The 22,195-nt window shown below is 34.5% G+C and overlaps 1 protein-coding gene across 1 annotated transcript in view; it reads right to left on the bottom strand.

Moving 5' to 3' along the window:
* The window catches only part of LOC143617030 (uncharacterized), a 43,794-nt gene that overhangs the window by 3,347 nt on the left and 18,252 nt on the right, over nt 1–22,195 (bottom strand). The window contains exons 2-4 of the mRNA XM_077089704.1: nt 6,844–7,043; nt 6,695–6,761; nt 5,981–6,111 (exon numbers count right to left, since the gene is read on the bottom strand). Of these exons, the coding sequence (XP_076945819.1) occupies nt 5,981–6,111; nt 6,695–6,761; nt 6,844–7,043 (398 nt within the window). The remainder of the gene's footprint in view (nt 1–5,980; nt 6,112–6,694; nt 6,762–6,843; nt 7,044–22,195) is intronic.

The raw sequence follows: 22,195 nt of genomic DNA, 5'->3' as shown, positions 1-22,195 counted from the left end.
ACCTAACCACTTGTATGTTAATCTTACATGTTTATACAAGTAGGACGACTTGAATTGGAAACCATGTGATAAAGGTCACCTAAGCATGGGGTCCAATGGTGTTGATGGGATAAACATGCCAACACGAAATAAGGATTTCGAATGGTCCCATACCTCTAGAAGTTGCAAAGGGTTGCAATTGTCAAGATTGACTACCTTGTTAAATCAAATAACGGGATAAAGGTCACCTAACCGAAATTTGATTTATCGTTGGATTCTAGAATTTAATTATTATTTTAAAATTTGGAATAAAAGGGTATTAATAATTAAATTGTTTATAATACTAAAATAAAACTTTGTTAAATTTTGTAGATGGCCGCTAACAATGCAAACACCTCTACCCATAACACCCGTAACCTATCCTTAAGAACCATCCTTGAAAAGGATCGTCTAAACCATAATAACTTTATGGATTGGTATCGCAACTTAAGAATAGTTCTCAAACAAGAAGAGATATCATATGTCTTAGACGATCCCATTCCCGATGAGCCTAACGTGGAAGATGAGGAGGCGTATAACGATTGGGTCAAGTACACCAAAGATTCGGTGCAAGCCTCTTGCCTCATGTTAGGGACTATGATTCCCGAAATCCAAAAGGATTTCGAGCATCATGGGGCATACGACATGATAACTCAATTGAAGGAAATGTTTCTTCAACAAGCTAGAGCGGAACGTTTCGAAACGGTTCGAGCGTTTCATGCATGTCGTATGGAGGAAACCCAAAGCGTCTCATCTTATGTCCTAAAGATGAAAAGCTACATTGAAAAGCTTCGTAGGTTGAATTGTCCCGTCTCAAATGAGTTGGCTACGGATTTGATCCTCAACTCTTTGACCAAAAGGTTTGAAACCTTTGTCATGAACTATAACATGAACGGGTGGGACAAAAGCATTGGTGAGCTTCACGCAATGCTAAGAACGGCCGAAGCGGGAATGGGTAAAAGGGTTTTACCCGTTCTAACAATCAATGAAGGGAAAAGGGGACATAACTCCAACCCCAAAGCAAGTGCTGCTAAGGGCAAGGGCCACGTCCAAGGAAAGGGAAAGAGGAAAGCCATCACGCCCATCAAACCGAAGGAAAAGAAGCAAAAGGTTGCGGCGCAAGATCCATGCTTTGAGTGTGGAGAGATAGGTCATTGGAAAAGGAATTGTCCGACCTATCTCAATGCGTTAAAAGATAAGAGGGATGCGGGGCATACCTCAGGTATTATCTTTACTATACATATTGAACTAAATGTTATTTCTTCAAATACATGGGTACTTGATACCGGATGTGGAACTCACATTTGCAATTTGTTGCAGGGGTTCAAAAGAAGTAAACAACTCAACAAAGGGGACATTAGTCTCTTTATGGGCAATGGAGCAAGAGTTGAAGTCCAAGCCCAAGGAGACTACTTGTTAAAGCTTCCAAGTGGTTTGGAAGTAATTTTGAAGAATGTTTTGTATGCTCCTAAGTTAAGGAGAAACATTATTTCCGTGTCTCTTTTAAAACAATGTGGCTTTGATCTTAAATTTATAAATTGTGATATTCATGTTTTGATGAATGGCATGTTTTATTTTAAAGCTATACCCATGAATGGTATATATGAAATAGATCAAAGTGGTATGTCACATAGTAGTTCAATGTACAATGTCAACACCAAGAAACTCAAGAAGGACTTGGGTGATTCCTATCTTTGGCATTGTCGCCTTGGACATATAAGCAAGAATCGCATGCAAACTCTTCGCAAGAGTGGTATTCTAGAAACAAATGAGTATGATTCATTTGATGTATGTGAATCTTGTTTACAAGGCAAAATGACAAAGCAACCCTTTAATAAAACTTTTGAAAGGTCAAAAGAATTATTGGGTATCATACATTCGGATGTATGTGGTCCTTTTAGACAAATGACTAGGAATGGTGAAAGATACTTCATTACCTTTATTGACGATTATAGTCGATATGGTTATGTGTACTTAATGAAACACAAAGATGAAGCTTTTGAAATGTTCAAAGACTTCAAAACTGAAGTAGAAAGACAACTCAAGACCACAATCAAAGTACTTCGTAGTGATAGAGGAGGTGAATACCTAAGTGGTGTTTTTCAAGATCATCTTAAGAGTTGTGGAATTATTTCACAACTTACTCCACCTGGAACACCACAACATAATGGTGTGTCTGAAAGGAGAAATCGTACCCTATTAGATATGGTTCGATCGATGATGGCTAGAAGCACTTTACCTCTATCATTTTGGGGCTATGCTTTACTTTCCGCTGTTCGCATATTGAATATGGCTCCAACCAAGAAAGTGGAGAAGACACCTTTTGATGTATGGCATGGAAAGGCTCCATCGCTATCATTCTTAAAAGTTTGGGGTTGTGAAGCTTATGTAAAGCAATACACCCCAAACAAATTAGAAGTCCGATCCACTAAGTGTATCTTTATAGGTTATCCTAAAGATGATTTAGGATATTACTTTTACGATCCTAGTGAGCAAAATGTTATTATTGCTCGAAAGGGTAAGTTCTTGGAAACTAAGTTCCTTGAGGAAGGAACTAATAGTAGAACAGTGAAATTTAATGAGGATCAAGAATCACAAGATGATACACAATTGGTTGATACTAGCACTCAACAAGAGGTTGTTGAAAGTGATCAAGTGGTTGATCAAAACACACAAAACGTTCGCAGATCTGGTAGAATTAGCAATCCACCTGAAAAATATGGATTTTTTGTAGAAGGTTGCTACGTGGTAGATTCGGATGAACCGACCACATACCGTGATGCAATGTCCAAGAATGATTGTGACAAATGGCTTGAAGCCATGAACGTTGAGATGCAATCCATGTATGACAACCAAGTTTGGGAATTGGTTGAACCACCACTCAACTCCAAAGCTGTTGGAAGTAAGTGGGTTTTCAAAAGGAAAACTGATATGCATGGAAACTTGGATACTTATAAAGCAAGACTTGTAGCTAAAGGTTTCACTCAAACTCAAGGGGTTGATTATGATGAAACTTTTTCGCCTGTGGCAATGCTAAAGTCTATTAGGATATTATTTGCCATAGCTGCACATTATGATTATGAAATCTGGCAAATGGATGTCAAGACCGCCTTCCTAAATGGATATCTTGAGGAAGATGTCTATATGGTTCAGCCTGAAGGTTTTGTCGATCCAAAACATCCTAATAAAGTATGCAAGTTAAAGAAATCAATCTATGGATTGAAACAAGCATCTAGAACTTGGAATCATCGTTTTGATGAAGAAATCAAAAGTTTTGGATTCATCAAGAACGCTGATGAGGCTTGTGTGTATAAGAAAGCTAGTGGGAGTATAATTACCTTCTTAGTATTGTATGTCGATGACATTCTACTATTTGGAAATGACATTCCAACCATGGAAAGCGTTAAGGCTTGGCTTGGAAGTAGATTTTCCATCAAGGATCTAGGTGAAGCTGCCTATATTTTGGGAATAAAGATCTATAGGGATAGGTCAAGGCGCTTGATAGGTTTGAACCAAAGTACATACATTGATAAGATCTTGAAAAGGTTCAAGATGGAAAACTCCAAGAAAGGTTTTGTACCTATTCAAAGAGGGACCATATTGAGTTCAGCTCAATGTCCAAACTCAAAGGGTGAGCAAGAGATGATGAAACAAATCCCATATGCTTCTGCTATAGGATCCATCATGTATGCGATGATATGTACTAGACCGGATGTGTCATGCGCTTTGAGCATGACAAGCAGATATCAACAGAATCCAGGAAACAGTCATTGGATGGCTGTTAAGAGCATATTGAAATACCTTAGGAGAACTAAGGATATGTTTCTGATATATGGATCTGGTGAGGAGGAACTCGCTATAAAAGGTTACACGGATGCGAGCTTCCAAACTGATCGAGATGATTCTCGATCACAGTCTGGGTATGTGTTCACTCTTAATGGAGGAGCTGTCTCTTGGAAGAGCTCAAAACAGGAAGTGGTAGCATTGTCCACTACAGAATCAGAATACATCGCCGCTTCATTGGCAGCTCAGGAAGCTGCATGGTTGAAGAAATTCATTACTGATCTAGGGGTGGTCTCTTCCATTCAAGACCCCCTAGAAATCTTTTGTGACAACGAGGGTGCGATTGCACAAATCAAGGAACCTCGTTCGCACCAAAAGACAAGGCACATAGAGCGGAGATTCAACTACATAAGGGATGAAGTTGAAAAAGGAAAGATATGTATTCGCAAAGTTGGAACTGATCAAAATCTTGCGGATCCATTCACGAAGCTCCTAGAAAGACCGAAACATGAGCGTCATGAGAGTGGCTTAGGACTTCGATATTCTAGTAATTGGATTTGATCTATTTTGTATTAAAGTTTAAAAGACTTTTGTAATTTAACTCTTTTATATGATTATGGAATCTTGAGTTAAATTCTGATTTTGCATGTTTAATCCATGAATAAGTTATCTTATTCTAAAAGTCCGTAGTCGATCACATTTGTGGGAACAAATATGAAGCAAGACTATTATGAACTAGGATTGGTGGATATTCATAAGGAATGAATATGGAGCATAGGTTTGCTGCCAAGGTTCATAGATATTTGTGGGATACAAATATTGGACTGACCCGCTCTCAATATTACTACATGGAGTCGATTGACTTGATCATTAGTAATTTTGAGTAAAGGAGAATTTCATATTATCCTTAGACCTGAGATGTATACTGGGTCTTGATTTTCACCAAGTATTACACTTTGACTCTCCCCTTCGCTATTCGTAAAAGATGGTACATAAGGATGAGCTCAGGTGGAGTATAAAAGTGATAGTGAGAGGCGTATACAGTCAAGAAGGAATTTGTTCCTCTTATGTGTTGAGAGTTTAGATGTCTAAGGCCTGATAAAGTTGAATTGTAAAGAGAATGATCGCCTATGTCTCTTAGATCCAACATGACATCTAGTAACAAAGGGATATAATGATAGATTCACCTAAATCATATCAAGTAAGGAACTTGAAGGGATGATGTTATTGAATGGCACTTCGTCAAACACATTAGGGGTGGTGAACTGTTGTTAGGCGGTATTCACCACTTGCATTAATTTTCTATGTATCTCGTGCAAGTGGGAGATTGTTGGAATTACGTGTGCCCGAGACACATACTTATACTAATGTGGCTAACTGTGTTTGATCCAAGTCGGGTCATACCCAATAACAAGCTAGACGACACCAAATGTATTCTTTAATGATTTGATCATTTAAACGAATACCGAACACTACGTGTTTAGAAAATTGGTTTTCTAAACAAACACACTTGAGGATTTAAATAAATTATCTAGATAATTTGTTTATATAAATTAATTATTTAATTGGTTAAATAATTACATAAATGTATGTGCATTTTATAAAATGAGTTTTATAAAATAATTGGAGATGTTTTAAATGGTTAAAACAAAACAAAAAAAAAAAAAAAAAAATAATATCAAAACCGGCCACCCCATGTGGGTGGAAGGTTTGTCCTTTTATGCCTTGTCTCCATGTGATGACAACTTTATCCATCTCCAATAAGATTACATGCATTTTGGGGTCTTGAGTGTGTGCATTATTATTCAAATTTTGAATCAAGAAAACCTATCTATCTCTCTCTCAAACTCACGGCTCAAGGTGGGCAATTTTGGGGGTCTTTGGGAGCTCATATAGTGTTCAATAAATCCTAGCAATCACTTGGTGTTGTCTCAAATAGCTTGGGGTATCACACTCTTGAGGTCTTCTTCTTTGGAGGCTTGCCATTCATCCACCATCATCTTCAACAACTTGCTTGTTCTTCTAAAGGTAGAAGAAGGTACAATTTACATTTTGTGAGCATCTTGTTCTTGTAATTTTGATCCTTGTTCATTGGGTTTTAGTTTTAACATAATGGTATGTTTATAACAAGTTTTAAAATCTAAGCTTCCGTTGCGTTTTCTAGTTAAATTTGGTTAACTTGAACTTTGATAATCTTGTAGTAACTTCATCTGGTTTTTTCTTAATGTTTAGCTTGCGTGTTTCCTGAATGATTTCGGCAGTTCGGTTTTCCTTTATCGTCATGCCTTCCTGTAAGAGTAACATCAGAAACTTGAACAATGTCTTCAAACTGTAGATTATATGGGGTGGGATCCAATACAAATAAATCATAAATTGAGAGGCGTACAAATAAGTAGAATAACAATGATTGAACTATAGTATTATTACGCTACAGTTTGAAATAGAGTTAAAAATTGTACGCTACTTCATTTTGTTACACTGTATCTGTAATAATTCCTACTGTCCCTTACTGTAATCAGTTTGTTACAATTGACAAATTACACCCTTTACGCTAACATTAAAAGTTTCTGTTAAAACGATGCTAAATGACCGATATGACCTTCGTAAAAAAGGTCCTCCACCCTGGTTAATATTAAATTAATGCTAAAGTGGACACCTTTTTTTATTATTATTAAATTCAGATTTGTTGTAGTGTAATAATTATTACACTAGAATAAATAAAGTAGCGTCTTATAACTACTCTAGTTCAAAAACCATGGTGTAGTAGTAGTTACTATAGTGTTAGCGTAATTACTCATTTACCTCATGCCAAAAGTTGTTTGTATTTGATCCTAACACTAGATTGTATATAATCAACATTTTAAATTATGGAACAAGAGCTTACCTCAAGAGCATTACCAATGTAACTGAAGGACGATGTAATCGCATCTAGACCCTTGTGCAACGCAGGATTATCTGCCCTGTTTTCTGGAACCTATGAAAAAATCATATTGGGTTATTGGAATGATAATATAAAAACTGATAATAAGAAGATTTAAGAGCTTTTGAGGTGAGTCGATTACCTGGCTCTTTGCTTCCATATGAGACCCTCTCCTTCTTTCGGGTGTTTCATACTGTTGCGCCACATCATGATCATCGTCATCAATTATGGCTCTAGCTTTCCTCGCAAGTGCACCCCAAAACCCGCGTTTGGGTTCATCTACATTCTTTGTTGACCTGTTGCCATATCTTGTTGAATCATCCTACAACCATGTGCTAAGGGAACTACATGATTACTTAAGCAAATACGATATCACATACTATTCATTCAAACATATATGTAGCATGCTTATTCGGTTCTGTTGTATTTTTCACGAATTTGCCAGTGGTGTTTCCGGTGAAATGTGCTTGGTAAAATACTCTAGTTATAATTATTTTACATAAAACATCTCCAATCACTCCTACCAAACCTGATTTCGTTAAGTAACTGAAGGTCATACCTTAGGAAGTGGATTCAACTGCCCTGATCGCTTTGGCGGCAAGAGACTGTGTAGAAGAATCAATAGGCAGGTTTAAGTTAGGGTTTGAAGATGAATCCTGTTGTTGTCTTCGCCTATACGCCATAGCATATGCACACCGCAGATGTCGGATGGATACAAACGCCCCAAGTGGATCCAAACAAAGATTACAAATAAGTTTTTTTTCTTTTTCTTTTCACTAAGCCTTTTATTTACCAGGTGCATTTTGTGTGGGGAGTGAATAGTTTTTCTTTTCTTTTAATCGAGTTTCATTAAGCAAATGGTTTTCTTAAACTCTTTTCACAACTTACAATAGTAAGTATAACTAAGTAAAACAGAGTTTAGGCTGTATATACAGAGGTTCAAGTGAATGTTAACTATTTCACTCTATGTCCTCTGTCGATCCTCGATCGAAAGTTTTCTTTACTAGTCATCTCCCTAAAATTAAAATGATATGGATCACCAACACATGATAAGTGTCACTCTTCAACGGAAGTTTGTCACCTTCTTCATCGAGCACACCAAGGTTTTAGCTTTACAATTTCTTCTAATCTCACTATGTTAAGATAACGAGTCTTCACCTAACAACTAATTCACTCTATATCAAGATAGAGTTCTCATCCCAATACAAAACAACACTATGTCAAGATAGTGTGTTCCATTCTCAAATCACCAACTAATGATGATTTCTCACTTGTCAAAACACTAAAACAACCTCTAGTGTTAACCCCTGAAATTACAAGTAAGATAGTTGGATGATAGTTGCTCTTCTTTTTGCTCTACACTTTTAATCTCCTCACTAAACAACTGAAACTTAATTAGACTTGAATAATGGAAGAGTTTAGCCTTGAAGTATGTGTGTTAATATTGTCAGTCAAAGGGGTGAAAACTAAGTTCGAATTAGTCTTCTATTTATAGCTAAGTATGTGATAGACAAGTCTAATGGACTGATTGTCACACCCCAACCTACGACAGAATATGTCGGGGTGCGACTGATTGCTCAGTAGCTCACAAAACACTATTAAAAATAATGATAATATCTAATTAATTTAGGCAAGCTCAAAATAAATAATCTCACATTTTGTGTACTAGCCGATAATAATCCCCCTTTAAAAATCACTACCAACGTTCCAACAATTCGATTATTTTTGTCTCAATGGACCTCCGCTAAAAAAACCTAACGTCATTAAGTGTTTTCCGAGTTTCAAACCGATGTTTTAGGGTTTTTGATCGGAATAACGATACGAGTCGATTGATGTAAATGACTTGATTTTTGTTAATTGGAAATTCAAAATCCTGAATTGAAACACTGTTTCGTCATTTGGATCACCGTCACGAGATAAGTTTTATATCAGTGGACTAGTATCCTAGTTCCGATCAAAATCCCTAAAACATGGGTTTGAAACTCAAAAATACCTTAACGACGTTAAGTGTTTTTTAACAGAGGTCCATAAGACAAAGGTTATTGAAAAGTCGGACCGTTGATAGTGATTTTTAAAGGTGGAGTTATTATCGACCATTACATAAAAAGTGGTATTATTTGTTTTTAAATTTCCAATAACTTATTTTCATAAAATTAAAGTACACAATTAAAATAATGATAACACAATTCATAATTCCAAACAAAAAAAATGGTGGATAATCTAAAGTCCAAACAAAAAATAAACTACTTGCTTTAAACTTCAATAATCCAATGGAGGTACCAACAATATCCGCAAAATAGATATATTGTCAACAAAATTGTTGAGTGAGCAAACACAAGTTTTGTATATATAATAATAAAAGACAATTCTAATACGGATGCAGTATTAAAAACAATTAATTTAAGCAATTAAATCTTTTCACTAAACATTAGGTTAGGTTACTTAGACAGTGATGAGGATGAGGATGAGACAACCAAACAATAATCAATAGACACATTGAAAAATAATCATGTAACAATTAATTATGCAATACATATAAATGCAATAAATAGAATTGTTGTTGAGGACTCGTTTAACATACATAAGGTGGTTGTGGTAAGCATACTGCCCCAAAATAAAAGATGAAAAAGGTGTGTGATTACTCATATTAGATGTAGTGAGTGTAAAAAAGAGAACTAAAAAGTGCGGGAAATAAGCGAGCTGTCTGATCTCAAGAAAAATACCCAAAAATTAAATTAATAAACCTCATTTAAAATAATACTAAACCGAACAAATATGAGATTTTAACATAGAAAATAAAGAAATCAAGACTTAAGCAAGTGTTGGCTCGTGTTTGATCCAAATTTTAGTATGAGATTGAATCCGGGTCCAACATGTCCAAATACGATAGCAAAAACAAAATATTAAAGGATCGGAAGCTAACTCAAGTCAATTCATGGTGTGTTAAGAAAACCCCAAACTAGTTCAACCTAAACTCTAAACGGGTTTTGATCCAATTGAAGTTGGGAATCTCTCAATTCATTGTAATTGAATGAGGTCTTTGGTTTCAATAGTGAAAAAACATAATCAAACACATAACATACCCGAAAGTTAACTAGAGGATGAAGATACCCAAAGCAGTTGACTTCAAATTCAAAGTATGAAGATCAAAACATTAAGGCACCAAAGCGTAATCTCAAGTGAAACTGAGTTGGGCAACAATGAGTAGAGGTTGAGGGTTGTTTTTATAGCTACAACTGAACTTAGGGAACATGAAATCGTTTCAATTGGAAATTAGGGTTTCTTTGATGACTTTTGCAATACACCAAAAATAAACGAATTAAAGCCTAATCTTAGAGAATAAGTTAGGGTTGACGATAATTGGCTAATATTGAAGATTAATCTAGAAACAATTAGACTTGGAAGAGATTTGGACGAAATCTCGTAAGTTGGTTTAACATTCCTGCAAACATGCCCGTCGCGTATCGCGACAGGTACACCTCCTTGTCGGTCGTGTAGCGCGGCGGACGAAGATGTTACGAAAAAAATCTCCCCATCGGGTATCTCGACAGGTTTGGTTCTAGCAGTTGCGTAGCACGACGTGCTGAGTTTTGACAAAAATGGCTCTTGGACTTTGGTTTAACGCAACATTAACATAAGATAAACGATTTTTAGGATTATTAAACGAGTCTAGACCATACAATAAAATAAAATGAATCAAACACCAATAATTACTAATAAATGTGTGTTTTATTATTGATTAAAAACCTGAATACAAAACACGTATCGGGTAAACAAATAAAAATACCAAAATAAAAAATGACGGATGTCTTGGAAATTTCCTCAGGAAATTAGGAAGAATATACGACAAAGAGATAAGGATACTTGGTCTTCATTTGATCTTCAAGTTCCCAGTAAACTCTACACCACATTTAGAGTCCCATCGAACTTTTACAAAAGGTATTATGTTACGTTTCGTTTCCTTATCCTTCCAATCCATCGTTTGACATAGTTTGCTTGTTGGTAGCTTAAACGGTCAAAAAGTTTGACTTTTTAACGCGAACCGACACAATTTTTGGAACTATTTTAGAACATTCCCGAAAACCTAAAAATAAATATGACTTACTTATAATAATATATATAACATGGATGGGTTGGTAAAAACTTGATCCTGTCAGTTTGTGTCGCGAAACCCACACGAAAACGTTAAAACGACCATTTTAGTAATAATAATAACTAAAATAAGAAATAACATATTTTTTTAAAAGAGCCTATAAAACTTATATATTTTCCTTTAAAAAGTGTTTTCAAACATTTTAAACTATTTTTTCAATGGAAAAAATTAACCGGTTCGCTGTTAAAACACGAAACCGATAAAAACAACTTTAAAAATATATTGGTTACAAAATTATAAATTATAAATTAATAAATATTCCAACAACTAAAATTCTAAATTTAAGTAATATTAAATAATTTAATACTAATTGTTATAATACTAAGTGTGTTACTTGTTAACTTTGGTGCTTATGTATATACATGCATATTATTGCTAGTTGCTGATTAAGATATATATATATATACATATATATATATATACATATATATATATATATATATATCATGCTTGTGTGAATATATATTTTGGACTTAAACAAATACAAGTCGCAAGTGATTCATTTGAAATCGAACAATAAAAAGAAACATTTTAAAGAAATCAAAGCGTTTGTATGAAATATTTTAAGTTTGAGCAAACAACTTAAAATATATAGTTTATTAAATATGTATTATACATTAATAGGACAAGATTGAATTTGGAGGTTTTCTTGACGAGTTACTCATACGACGAGTTTTTCACAAATACTCATTTTTAAATGATTTTAAATGTTTTATAATGTTTTTTTTTTGGGAGGGGGGATGCATGTTTTAATTCTAGCATTTTAATTTTACAAAATGTGTTAAATGCGACGAGTTAAACTAAGTTGGCATGAGTACACACAATAAGGATAAACCCCTATTGATAGATCTGTAGGGGTGACTCCCTGCATGGTTAAATTGTTGGAGGAAAATATTTTGAGTTTGGTACGTTTCGATTTATTAGTTTAATAGTCATACATTTGTCATACTATTTCTCGTTTATGACTAACACAATTTGTTAAGAGATAAAATTTTGATTTTTGTATAAAAGGATTGAATTACTTCTACTAATATACAATGATATTTTGGGTGTAAAATTTCAAATGATTACACCAAAGCATGAATATACTGTTTAAACAAGATCTCACCAACATTCGTGTTGACAAATATTTTCAACATGCTTTTAAAGTAAATGATGTTTTAGAAGCTTCGTGGAGAGGGCGAGAAAACGTGACATGAGGATGTTTATATAGAATGTGTTGACTGTTATGTTGGACTTGTAACTTAACATATAAAATTGTGTAATAACTTAGATGGTTAATAAAGTCCAACTTATGTGCTTGCTCACATTCTCCCCAAACCAACTAGTGTTGATAAAGAGACTGTGAAAAATATGTTTGGGAACAATGAGCATGGTATATGGTATAAACACATTCCACCTCCATTATGGAGTTCTTATGCTAAAGGGAAACTTGATGGAATGGAAAAAGCATTCAATGTTGAAGTAAAAACTCCACTTGTAATGACCCTAAATCAAGTCTACCAAAGTCTGTTGATGTGGAGTTTGTTAAGTCTGCTAATAGTTCTGATTGTGATAGTGAAGCATGAGAACAAGAAGTGGACAAGTGGTTTCTGAGTCTAAAAATAAGAAATATGACTTTGTTGAGAAAAAAGTTAAAACAGAAAAAGTCGAGAGTTTTGAAAACAATTCAAAACATCGGATTGCAAGAACGAGTTTTTATCATAAAGATCACAATCATGGGTTTAACAAGCCAAAATATTCAAAGAATAAAAATCAAGGTTCTAAATTCATGAAAAAGGTTGCATTTGTGCATGGTACATCTTCTGAAAGTGAGAAAGAGTCTTAATTCAAAAATCGGTCTAACAGTGAGTTTTTTCAAACAAAAGACTTATCGTGATCGTGTTTAAGGACCTCCGGTAAGAAAGTATGTTGATAGAAGAAGATGTTTCACTTGTAACGAAGTAGGACACGTTTTCTTCATGTGTCCTAACAATTCTAAGCACAATCATGGGCAAAGGAATGTCACTGGTAAAACATATTCTTATATTTGTTAGACCAGTGAATGTTGGTAAACCTGCACCACTAAAGTTTGTTCCAACACAAATTTTGAAAAGGAATCTTGAAATAGGAAAAAAAAAGTGTTTTTGAGAAATCAAATGTTTATGAGAAATGTGAAACTTCTAGAGTTAAGCATGCTAATTTTTATATCAAGAAATCTAACTCTAAAGAGCATAACTGGGTGGCTAAAAACATCATTGTTGAATCAAAAGTAAAAGCAAATCCACTTAGTGTTGTTGTCAAGGAAAAATCAAGTTCTGATATTTCATATAAGGATGTTAAATCAATTTAAATAGAATTTGATGATTTGGTTGAAAAAATCTTTGTTGAAAAATTCAAACAGCTCAAGATCAAGATGGCTTGGGTTTCCTTGTTTCACTAACCTGCTTTTGACATGTGTAGGGGCTTCCAAGATCTTATGATTCAGTTTGGATTATAGATAATGGAGCATCAATGAACATGACAGTACCTTAGCCCTACTTGATAATGTCAAACCTATCAAGGGCGGGTATGTAGGTTTTGTTGGAAATCAATGTGGAAGTATCATTGGTGAAGGGACGTAAACATATGGCATGGTAATGTTTGACAAAGTTAACTATATCATCAAGTTGGAGAACAATTTGTTAAGCATCTCACAAATCTGTCACAAGAAATTCTTAACTCACTTCACCGACAAGGAATGCATGATATTGAAGTCCGGATTCAAAATTCCTGAAGAGTGGATTATTATGCGTGCTCCTCGAGAGAATGATCTCTATGTTCTCAACATGGGTACTGCTACCACTTCTTCTAAATTGGCTCATTTTTTATTTCAAAGGCATCGGAAAAGGAATCAATCTGTGGCATCGAAGGATGGGTTACATTCATGTGAGATAAATGAATTACTTGGTACACAATCATTTGGTGTATGGGGTTAACGTCAAAGGATTTCATTTGAGTGATGAGTGTATTAGATGCATAAAGGGGAAGCAAAAGAAGAAGTCACATCCGAACAAGTTGATTAACTCTATCAACGTACCCTTTGAACAATTACATATGGATTTATTCGGTCCTATGAATGTCAAAAGTATCACTAGAGAACTTTAATGCTTGGTGGTTACCGAAGACTAATCAAGATTTTCTTGGTTAATGTTCTTAGATACAAAAGATGAGACGTTCGGCTGTGTGATGATTCTTTTCAAGAAGCTGGAAAACTTGTACAACTTGCTAATCAAATAGATTCGAAGTGACAACTGGACTGAGCTCAAGAACAATCGAATGCTTGAGTTTTTTTTAATGAATGTGGGATTCTTCATGAATTTAGTGCTCCCTACACTCCACAACAAAATGGGGTTACTGAATGAAAGAATCGTACACTTATTGAAACTGTATGCACCATGTTAGCTGATTCGAAGCTACCTGTTTGTTTCTAGACTTGAAGCTACCTGTGGTCTCTGCATGTTACACTCTAAACCACGTTCTTACTGTAAAGAAACATGGAAAGACTTGTTTTGAGTTGTTAAACCGAAGGAAACCTAACTTGAAGTGGCTTGAACTGTTTGGGTCTCCATGTACAGTTCTTGATCCTGATGGTAAATTTGGTGCAACATCAGTGGAAGGTTTCTTTTTTGGTTATGCTAGTTCTCTAAGACATGTATTCTTACCCAACATTAACCAGATTTTGCAAGTTCAACTTCTTGATTGTCAAAGATATTCAACTCCTACACAAAAGCCTGGAGATGCATGGATGTTAGATTATGATAGTCTCTGGAAGTGTTTCAAGATACCAGATGAGTAAACTGATGAAGCAATTTCACTGTTATATCAACAACAGTAATCAGATATTCAAACTGAAGATCAAGTACCGATTGTAGTCCCAACACCATGTGATAATGTTGTTCAACCCAAAGTAAATCAAGATGAAGCTGTTGTGAGTGATCCAAATCCGAAATCTGCACCAATGGTGATGATGATGGAGATTTACTTGAGCATGAAGATGTTATTGAATCTTTGATTCAGTCCGACATTCCTAGTTCTGGTGGAAATGATGTTGAAGAAAATGTTACTAATCTTTAACAAGAGGTGATCGTTTTTAACAAATGTTGTTCCGCGTACAGTGTCATGTCATAATGAAGAAAATATACTTGGCGAATTAACCAGTAGGGGTACAAACTCGAAGTCAAATCGATTTAAGCCTTAGATGTTTTTACTCAAAAGTCTCAATGTTGCAAAATGGGTTCTCTTTTAGAAGTTTCATATCACATATCGAATCAAAAAATTATAAGGAGGCGTTGACTGAAGAAATTTGGTTCAATGCAATGCAAGAAGAGTTACAACAATTTGAAAAGCTTGGGATATGGAAGTTAATTGATTTTCTTGAATACCAACGAAGTTTAAACACCAAATGGGTTTTCAAGTGCAAACGTGATGATTAAGAAATCATTGCCAGAAACAAGGCACAATTGGTTGTTCAAGGTTTTAACCAAAATGAAGGTATTGACTATAATGAGGTCTATGCACCACTTGCTTGACTGGAAGCTATCATAATATTCTTAGCTTTTGCTTCATGGAAGGTTTTAAAGTCTACCAGTTGGATGTCAAGTCTGCTTTTCTCAATAGGAAACTTGGTGAAAAAGTGTATGTGGGACAACCACCGGGGTTTGTCAATCCGATCCACAAAGACTAAGGGTACCTTCTCGATAAAGCTTTATATGGATAACAGCAGGCCCTGCGAGCATGGTTTGAAATATTGTCCCAACTTTTGTTGGATAATAGCTTTCTTCGTGGCTGGTCATCTACCGATTCTTCAAGTATATGTGGATGATATCATTTTTGGGTCAACCAATGATGATACGTGCATGAAACTTTAAAGCAGTTATGAAATCAAAATTTGAGATGAGTTCTGTGGGGAATATGAAATTCTTTTTGGGGCTTGAAGTGGATAAAATATCAGATAGTATTTTTATTCACCAAACGAAGTATGCCAATGATATCCTAGAAAAGTTCAACATGAATGATGCAACGACGAGCAATACTTCTCTACCCTTGAATCATGGAATTTGTCCAGATCTTATTGGGGAAAAACTTGATCAAACTTTGTACATATCCATGTTTCGCTCTCTCATGTATTTTACGGCTATAAGGCCGGGCATCATGTATGCCACATGCTTATGTGCCCGATATCAGTCCAACCCGAAGGTCTCACACTTGATGATAGTCAAACGAATTCTACGTGATCTAAAGATATTTCCAGGATTTGGTCTTTGGTATCCAAGGAATGATGAGTTCGTGCTGAGAGCTTTTTCATATTCCGATTATTGAAGATGCAAGCTGAATGCAAATCTATAACTTCTTGATGTCAGTTCTTTGGCTGAAGGTTAGTCACCTGGCAATGAGGAAAGAAAACAATTGTGACGCTATCAACCAGTTAGTCTGAATATGTAGCTGCTTCTAGTTGTTGTTCTCAAGTCCTATGGATTCACCATCAAATGCGCGACTACAGTTTCAATTTTCTGACTATGCCTATTTTTGTAGATAATGATGCTGCTATTTCAATTACTTAATAATTGTCAAATCACTCTAAAAGTAAACATACTGAAATCCGGTATCATTTCTTTCGTGATTTCTATAAAAAGAATTTGATTACCGTTAAGAAAACTCACAACGGTGAAAAAAAAAACAGACATTTTTACAAAAGCTTTTGATAAAATCATGTTTAAATATTTGTTAAAGCTTAATGATACTGAGGATTTGGGCAGTGGGAATATAAAACAGAGTGATTCCGAGATTATGGATTCTGATCTTTGTACATATTTTCTTTTTCAAAATCCAAAAAGAGGTTTTTTCTTTTAGGGGGAGAAATATTTTGAGAAAATTTAAAAACATTATAAATTTTGAAAAATACAAAAACATTCAAATATGTTAAAAGCCGAAAACACTGAAAAATGCTCCTCAAAATAAGTTTTTGAAGCATAAAGGGAAGATGATAGTACATTGGTCATCTTAGCCCAAAATCCAGTAAAAGGTAAGCGAAAATGGTTGTGTTCTTAACTGTATCAGTGTGTTCGCAGGCCTTAGACAAAAAGTAAGAAAAAATATATGATATAAACTTAAATATTACCAAATATTAGTGGATTAACATGATTGATGGGGTGTTAGTCTCTAGAAAAGTCTTGGTAATGAAGGAAGATATATAATAGCCTGTCATACTCAAGTCTTGCTATGCTTGATCAAAAGTTTGTGTCTGTCAAGAATCAAGTATTGCATAAAAAAAGAAAAAGAAAAATAGTCAAAAGAAAAATGCAAAAGATATGCAGTTTTAATAAAAGATTACCTGCTTTATTCTCTTGGTTAGTATTTTCATTTGAAAAGCTTGGACTTTCTCTAGTGTGATAGGGATATCCGATCTGATTCTTAAGGTTTTTGAACCCTGATGTGTACCTAATTCGTGAATCTATATCTATGAAATCATAGCTAAGATTAAATTTAAAACATATTATCCATATAATATCACACACTACCGGAAAGTGTACCGATCGTAAGTAGTATAGAACTAAGAAGTCCGAGTATTGAACATAAGGACACGTGAAAACAATTTTGATAACTAAACCCTCGACAAGACCTTCCTAAGAATAATATTTGATTAACTTTATTAATAAAAACTACTTGACCTAATTTTCCTTAAACTAACTTAATTAATTTATTTTAATTAACTGGACTAACTGACAAAACTTTCCAAACTTAGAAACTTAAAAACCCTTAACTGGTATGATGGAGAAAACATCTACCTAGGTAAGAATCAAATTGACGGCTCAAAAAGAAAATGGATTGAATGATCTCACGACACCGATATCTGAAGATGACACAACTAAGGCTCGCTCAAGCTAGCTAGATCACCACTTGGTCTCACTAACAAACCTTAACTACACTTAATTGATTAAAAAAGCAAACCGGAAAACGATTACTAAGGTGTTCTAATGTCGACTCTCCTCTAGAAATCACTGACACTCAACGCTAATAGATATGAATACTACACAACCAAGGATAAAGGAACAATTCAGTTTAACAGAAAACTAGATCAACTAGTCGCTCAAAAATCCAAACCTGACAAGAATCGAACTCGCTCTCACGCAATTCTAATCCTAGGATGCAACGGCTATGAGACAACCCTAACTTCTTATCACCTCTCGGTCTCTAAGAATGTGTAAACCCGTTGATTTTAATCAATTTGTTCACTTAACAAAACCCTACGGTTGTACCAACCGCAAGCAAACCCTAAACAGAAAGTCTAGAATCAAACATGCAGAAATCAATCAAAACACAATCAATCAATCAAAGCATGAGATTTATGAAGTATGATTAATAAAAATCCAGCAACTAAACACAACCTAATTCATATATAATTCAAACTTTACAATAGCAATTCAAGTCTTTTGATCAAACAATCTATAAAACTCATCAAACTTGAACAATTATTATCAAACCTAGGTAGAACTAACAAGATTAGCCAAGCATCTTAAACGGACAACAACATATACTTATAAAAACATTCATATTACTCATCCAAATCATAAGTAAACTCATTCAACAATCAAGTATAATCAAACACAACTTAATCAGTAACTCAATTGCAAAAGAAATCAACTTTATGATAAAAAACAAGACAATAATGAAACTAAACCAAAGACATGCATGGGCTTCACAAAAATGGGTATGGTTCGAGCCTTTAACTTGGTTCTTCAATAATAGTGCACAATGGGCCTCTAAGTCTCTTTCAAAGCTCGGTTTCTTCTTCTTTAAACCCGCAACCTACAAAATATATATTTATGTAAGATCATACTAAAAAAAGTTAAAAACATTAAATATTAGATAAATAAGCGATTAAAATAGTGATAAATAGTGCGGAAAACTAGTGTGTTTTACAATACATCAAATATCCCCACACTTAAGACTTATTCGTCCCCGAAAAACAAGTATGCACATGATCATAACCGACAGATGGTAGCAATTCAACTCTTGATTCTTTTAAAATAATCAAAAACATTATCAAAACATTAACCGCAATTGCCAATATGTTGGTCCACTTAAAACCCATTCTCTTTCCATACGCAAAGAGACAAATAACATGTGGCGGTTTTTTAAGTTTATATGAACTAGTGGAAGCAAAAATTAATAATAATATTTTTTTTATATTTTGCCTGGTTTTACTGACCCGGAACCGCCTCAAGTTGACTTAAACCTCATACCTAACTGATCAAAACGTAACGTAACATTTAAGCAAAAACTGATACGATCAAGGATATTGTTTATCCACCTAAATTTAAGCAATAAGCTGTACTAGGTAGCCATTTAAATACTCAATTAAGTGCAATTAAGAACTAACTAGCTAGTGTTCCCCGCTACATGGCATACCCCCGTTATCAAGAAACACCCCAGGACCATCACCATCGATGAGTATACTCGAATTCATTTGTCGGGTTACATATGACGTGAGCCTTGCCTTTTGTTTCTTAATGGTAATAGGACACGAGCAAGGAGACCTTATATGGCTAACAACGTGGTTTGATCAAGTCAGTAATATAGTTGTACCAACAAAAGAGCTGAGCCTACCGACACATCCCAAATTATATGCTCTAATTTAAAAACTCATTTTCTTTTAAGAATTAAAGAGTGATAATGATCGGTAGTTAATATCATTTCCTGTTTAATGCAAAAAAAAAAAAAAATTAAAAATAAGGGATAAAAACTTTTTTAAAAAATCATTTTGGATTTTTTTGAATATATATATATATATATATATATATATGGGATGGTTCATGCGAGAAGTGATATTAGAGCGAGAAGTGCTAGAAGTGAATCTCAACCATTCATTACACAAATCAATGGTTCAAGATACACAATGGCATTTTTGTAAATATTTTGAAAATTTGCACTAATGTTTTATGCTTAAAGGGTACAATTGTCATATATCATGCAGCTTACAGTAAGTAACGTATGGCATACCTCTACTTTCACTCTTAAACTTCTCAGCATAAATTCTAACGTATGTCAAGATTTAATTCCTTTTAAAAGTTTATGCATCTGGTGGTTTTGTTATTATTTTTTTTTCTTTGTGTAAAAATAGGTTATGTTATCCAGTTAATAATAAATGAGGATTAGGCATAGGTGTATGTTTGTGAAACCATAAAATAACTAACGATAAAGAAATACGTACATGCATACGTTGGTACGTACCTACGTCCCTACATGCGTACATCCCTTCGCGCTAACGTACCTACTTACCCATGTGTGTACGACCCTAAGGACATACAGCCAGACATACCTACATACGAACAGTCATGTGTGCATACATACGTGCGTACGTAGGCATACACACCTACATACGAACATCATACGTACATACCCACATACATAGGCACACCTACATACAAACAGTCACGTGTGCGTACGTACCAACATACAAACATCATACACACATACCTACATACGAACAATCTTGCTTGCATACGTATGTACATATGTAGGCATGTATAGACATACATACCTACATACATTCATGTAGTGTATGGCGTTCATATATAGGTCCATATGTACCTGCATACCTTTGTAAATGACAGTTGGTTTGTACTAGTTGCATGTGTAGGTGTTTTATATGTAGATTACAGCGTTGTGTAGTTGTTTGTGTGGTATAACAATTTGTTGGTTGTGTATGATGTTTTGTGTAACTATATCATGTTATGTGTAGGTGTTGTATGCTTGATCTGTAGATTCCTAATAGTTCTTATTTGTGTAGGAAAATATGTTCTTTGGTTTTTGTACTTTAAACATAAGTATAATTTTATTTTTCTTTGGTTTAGGTCATTATTATCTATGCATGAAACATTATGGATTGTGTATGTGGTTTCCTTAAGATGTAGGTTATTATACATATAAATAAATAGCAAGTATTGGCGCCACAGAAACTTTAAAAGAACACATGAAAAAAAACACATATAAACCGGATAACAATTGTGGTCATAGAAATTTGTGTTCAAGAATATAATTAACCAAGTAATAAAAAATAATTGAAACCTCCAGTAATTAAGAGTTACCATATATATATTTATGATAGATTATAAACATACCCTTATATATAATTTAAAGGAAAAATAAAAAGAAAAAATATGATTGGTTGTAATTACTTATCGCACTAAGAATTCTTCTGAAATGAACTAATCCTATATATATATATATAAATATATGATTTTTTCTACAACTAAGTAAAGTAAACTCCCATCCCACACTTGAACGTAGAATCGTCCTCGATGAGCATTAGGACAAGAAAGAAAAAATAAAAATAAAAACAATAATTGCAAGAATAAAACAAAGAACGGGTTACTCTCCTGGTTTGTATGCAGAATGTTCACCAGCTGTGTATCAACTAAACGACCGTATAACATTTCATTTGCGGCCGTAACCTCGGGAAAACAAGTTTCTAAACGCCATCAGAGCTACCATGCGCATAAAATAACTTGTGTTAACTCAAATTCGCTCGCATATAGCGGCGTACAAAACAGAAAACAAAAACATAAGAAATAAACATATTTCAGTATTATTATTATTATATTATTATTTTATATTTTTATTATGTAAATAAATATATTCCTGAAATTGGCCGACTTAAATGGAGATTGAGTAAGAGAGGTTTCAATTGGGAACATACTAACAAAGGTAAAATAAATAAAACATATAATCATAATATACACTCTACAACTCGGGCTGTCTCTCGAGTGATGCATCCAACAAATCTTGCCTTGGTAAGTTAGTCAAGGTAGAACACCTCAACTATCTGATCAACAACCTGCTCTCCTATGTAGTTCTTCAATATGTGACCAATCACTTTAAATTTCCCGCTCTTATCTTGTATCTCAATTGTGCCATACGGGAATACCTCAGTAACTGTGAACGGTAGTGACCATCGGGATTTTAGTTTTCCCAGGAATAACCTAGAGCGGGAATTGTACAATATGACAAGATTCCTACGCTCAAACTTCTTATTACACTTCAACTTCCTATCATGCAGTTCTTGTGTCCTCTACTTGTACCTATAAGAATGCGCGTATGCGTGATCCTGCAACCCCTCCAACTAATAAAGATGGTGGAAACGAGTGCCTTATGACACAGATATACCAAGATTAACCTTTTGAAGGGCCCATGAAGCATGATGTTCCAACTCGACAGGTAGATGATAGGCTTTCCCATAAATCATCCGAAACGGTGTGGAACTGGTCGGAGTCTTGTAAGCCGTAAGAAAGGCCCACAAA

The sequence above is a fragment of the Bidens hawaiensis genome, unplaced genomic scaffold, assembly GCF_021521415.1.
Source record: "Bidens hawaiensis isolate Kalapana, Puna unplaced genomic scaffold, B.hawaiensis_p1.1 tig00051460_1, whole genome shotgun sequence".
NCBI classification, from domain to species: domain Eukaryota; kingdom Viridiplantae; phylum Streptophyta; class Magnoliopsida; order Asterales; family Asteraceae; genus Bidens; species Bidens hawaiensis.
The sequence above is the reverse complement of the archived record's forward strand: the minus strand, read 5'-3'. Positions and strand labels throughout refer to the sequence as shown.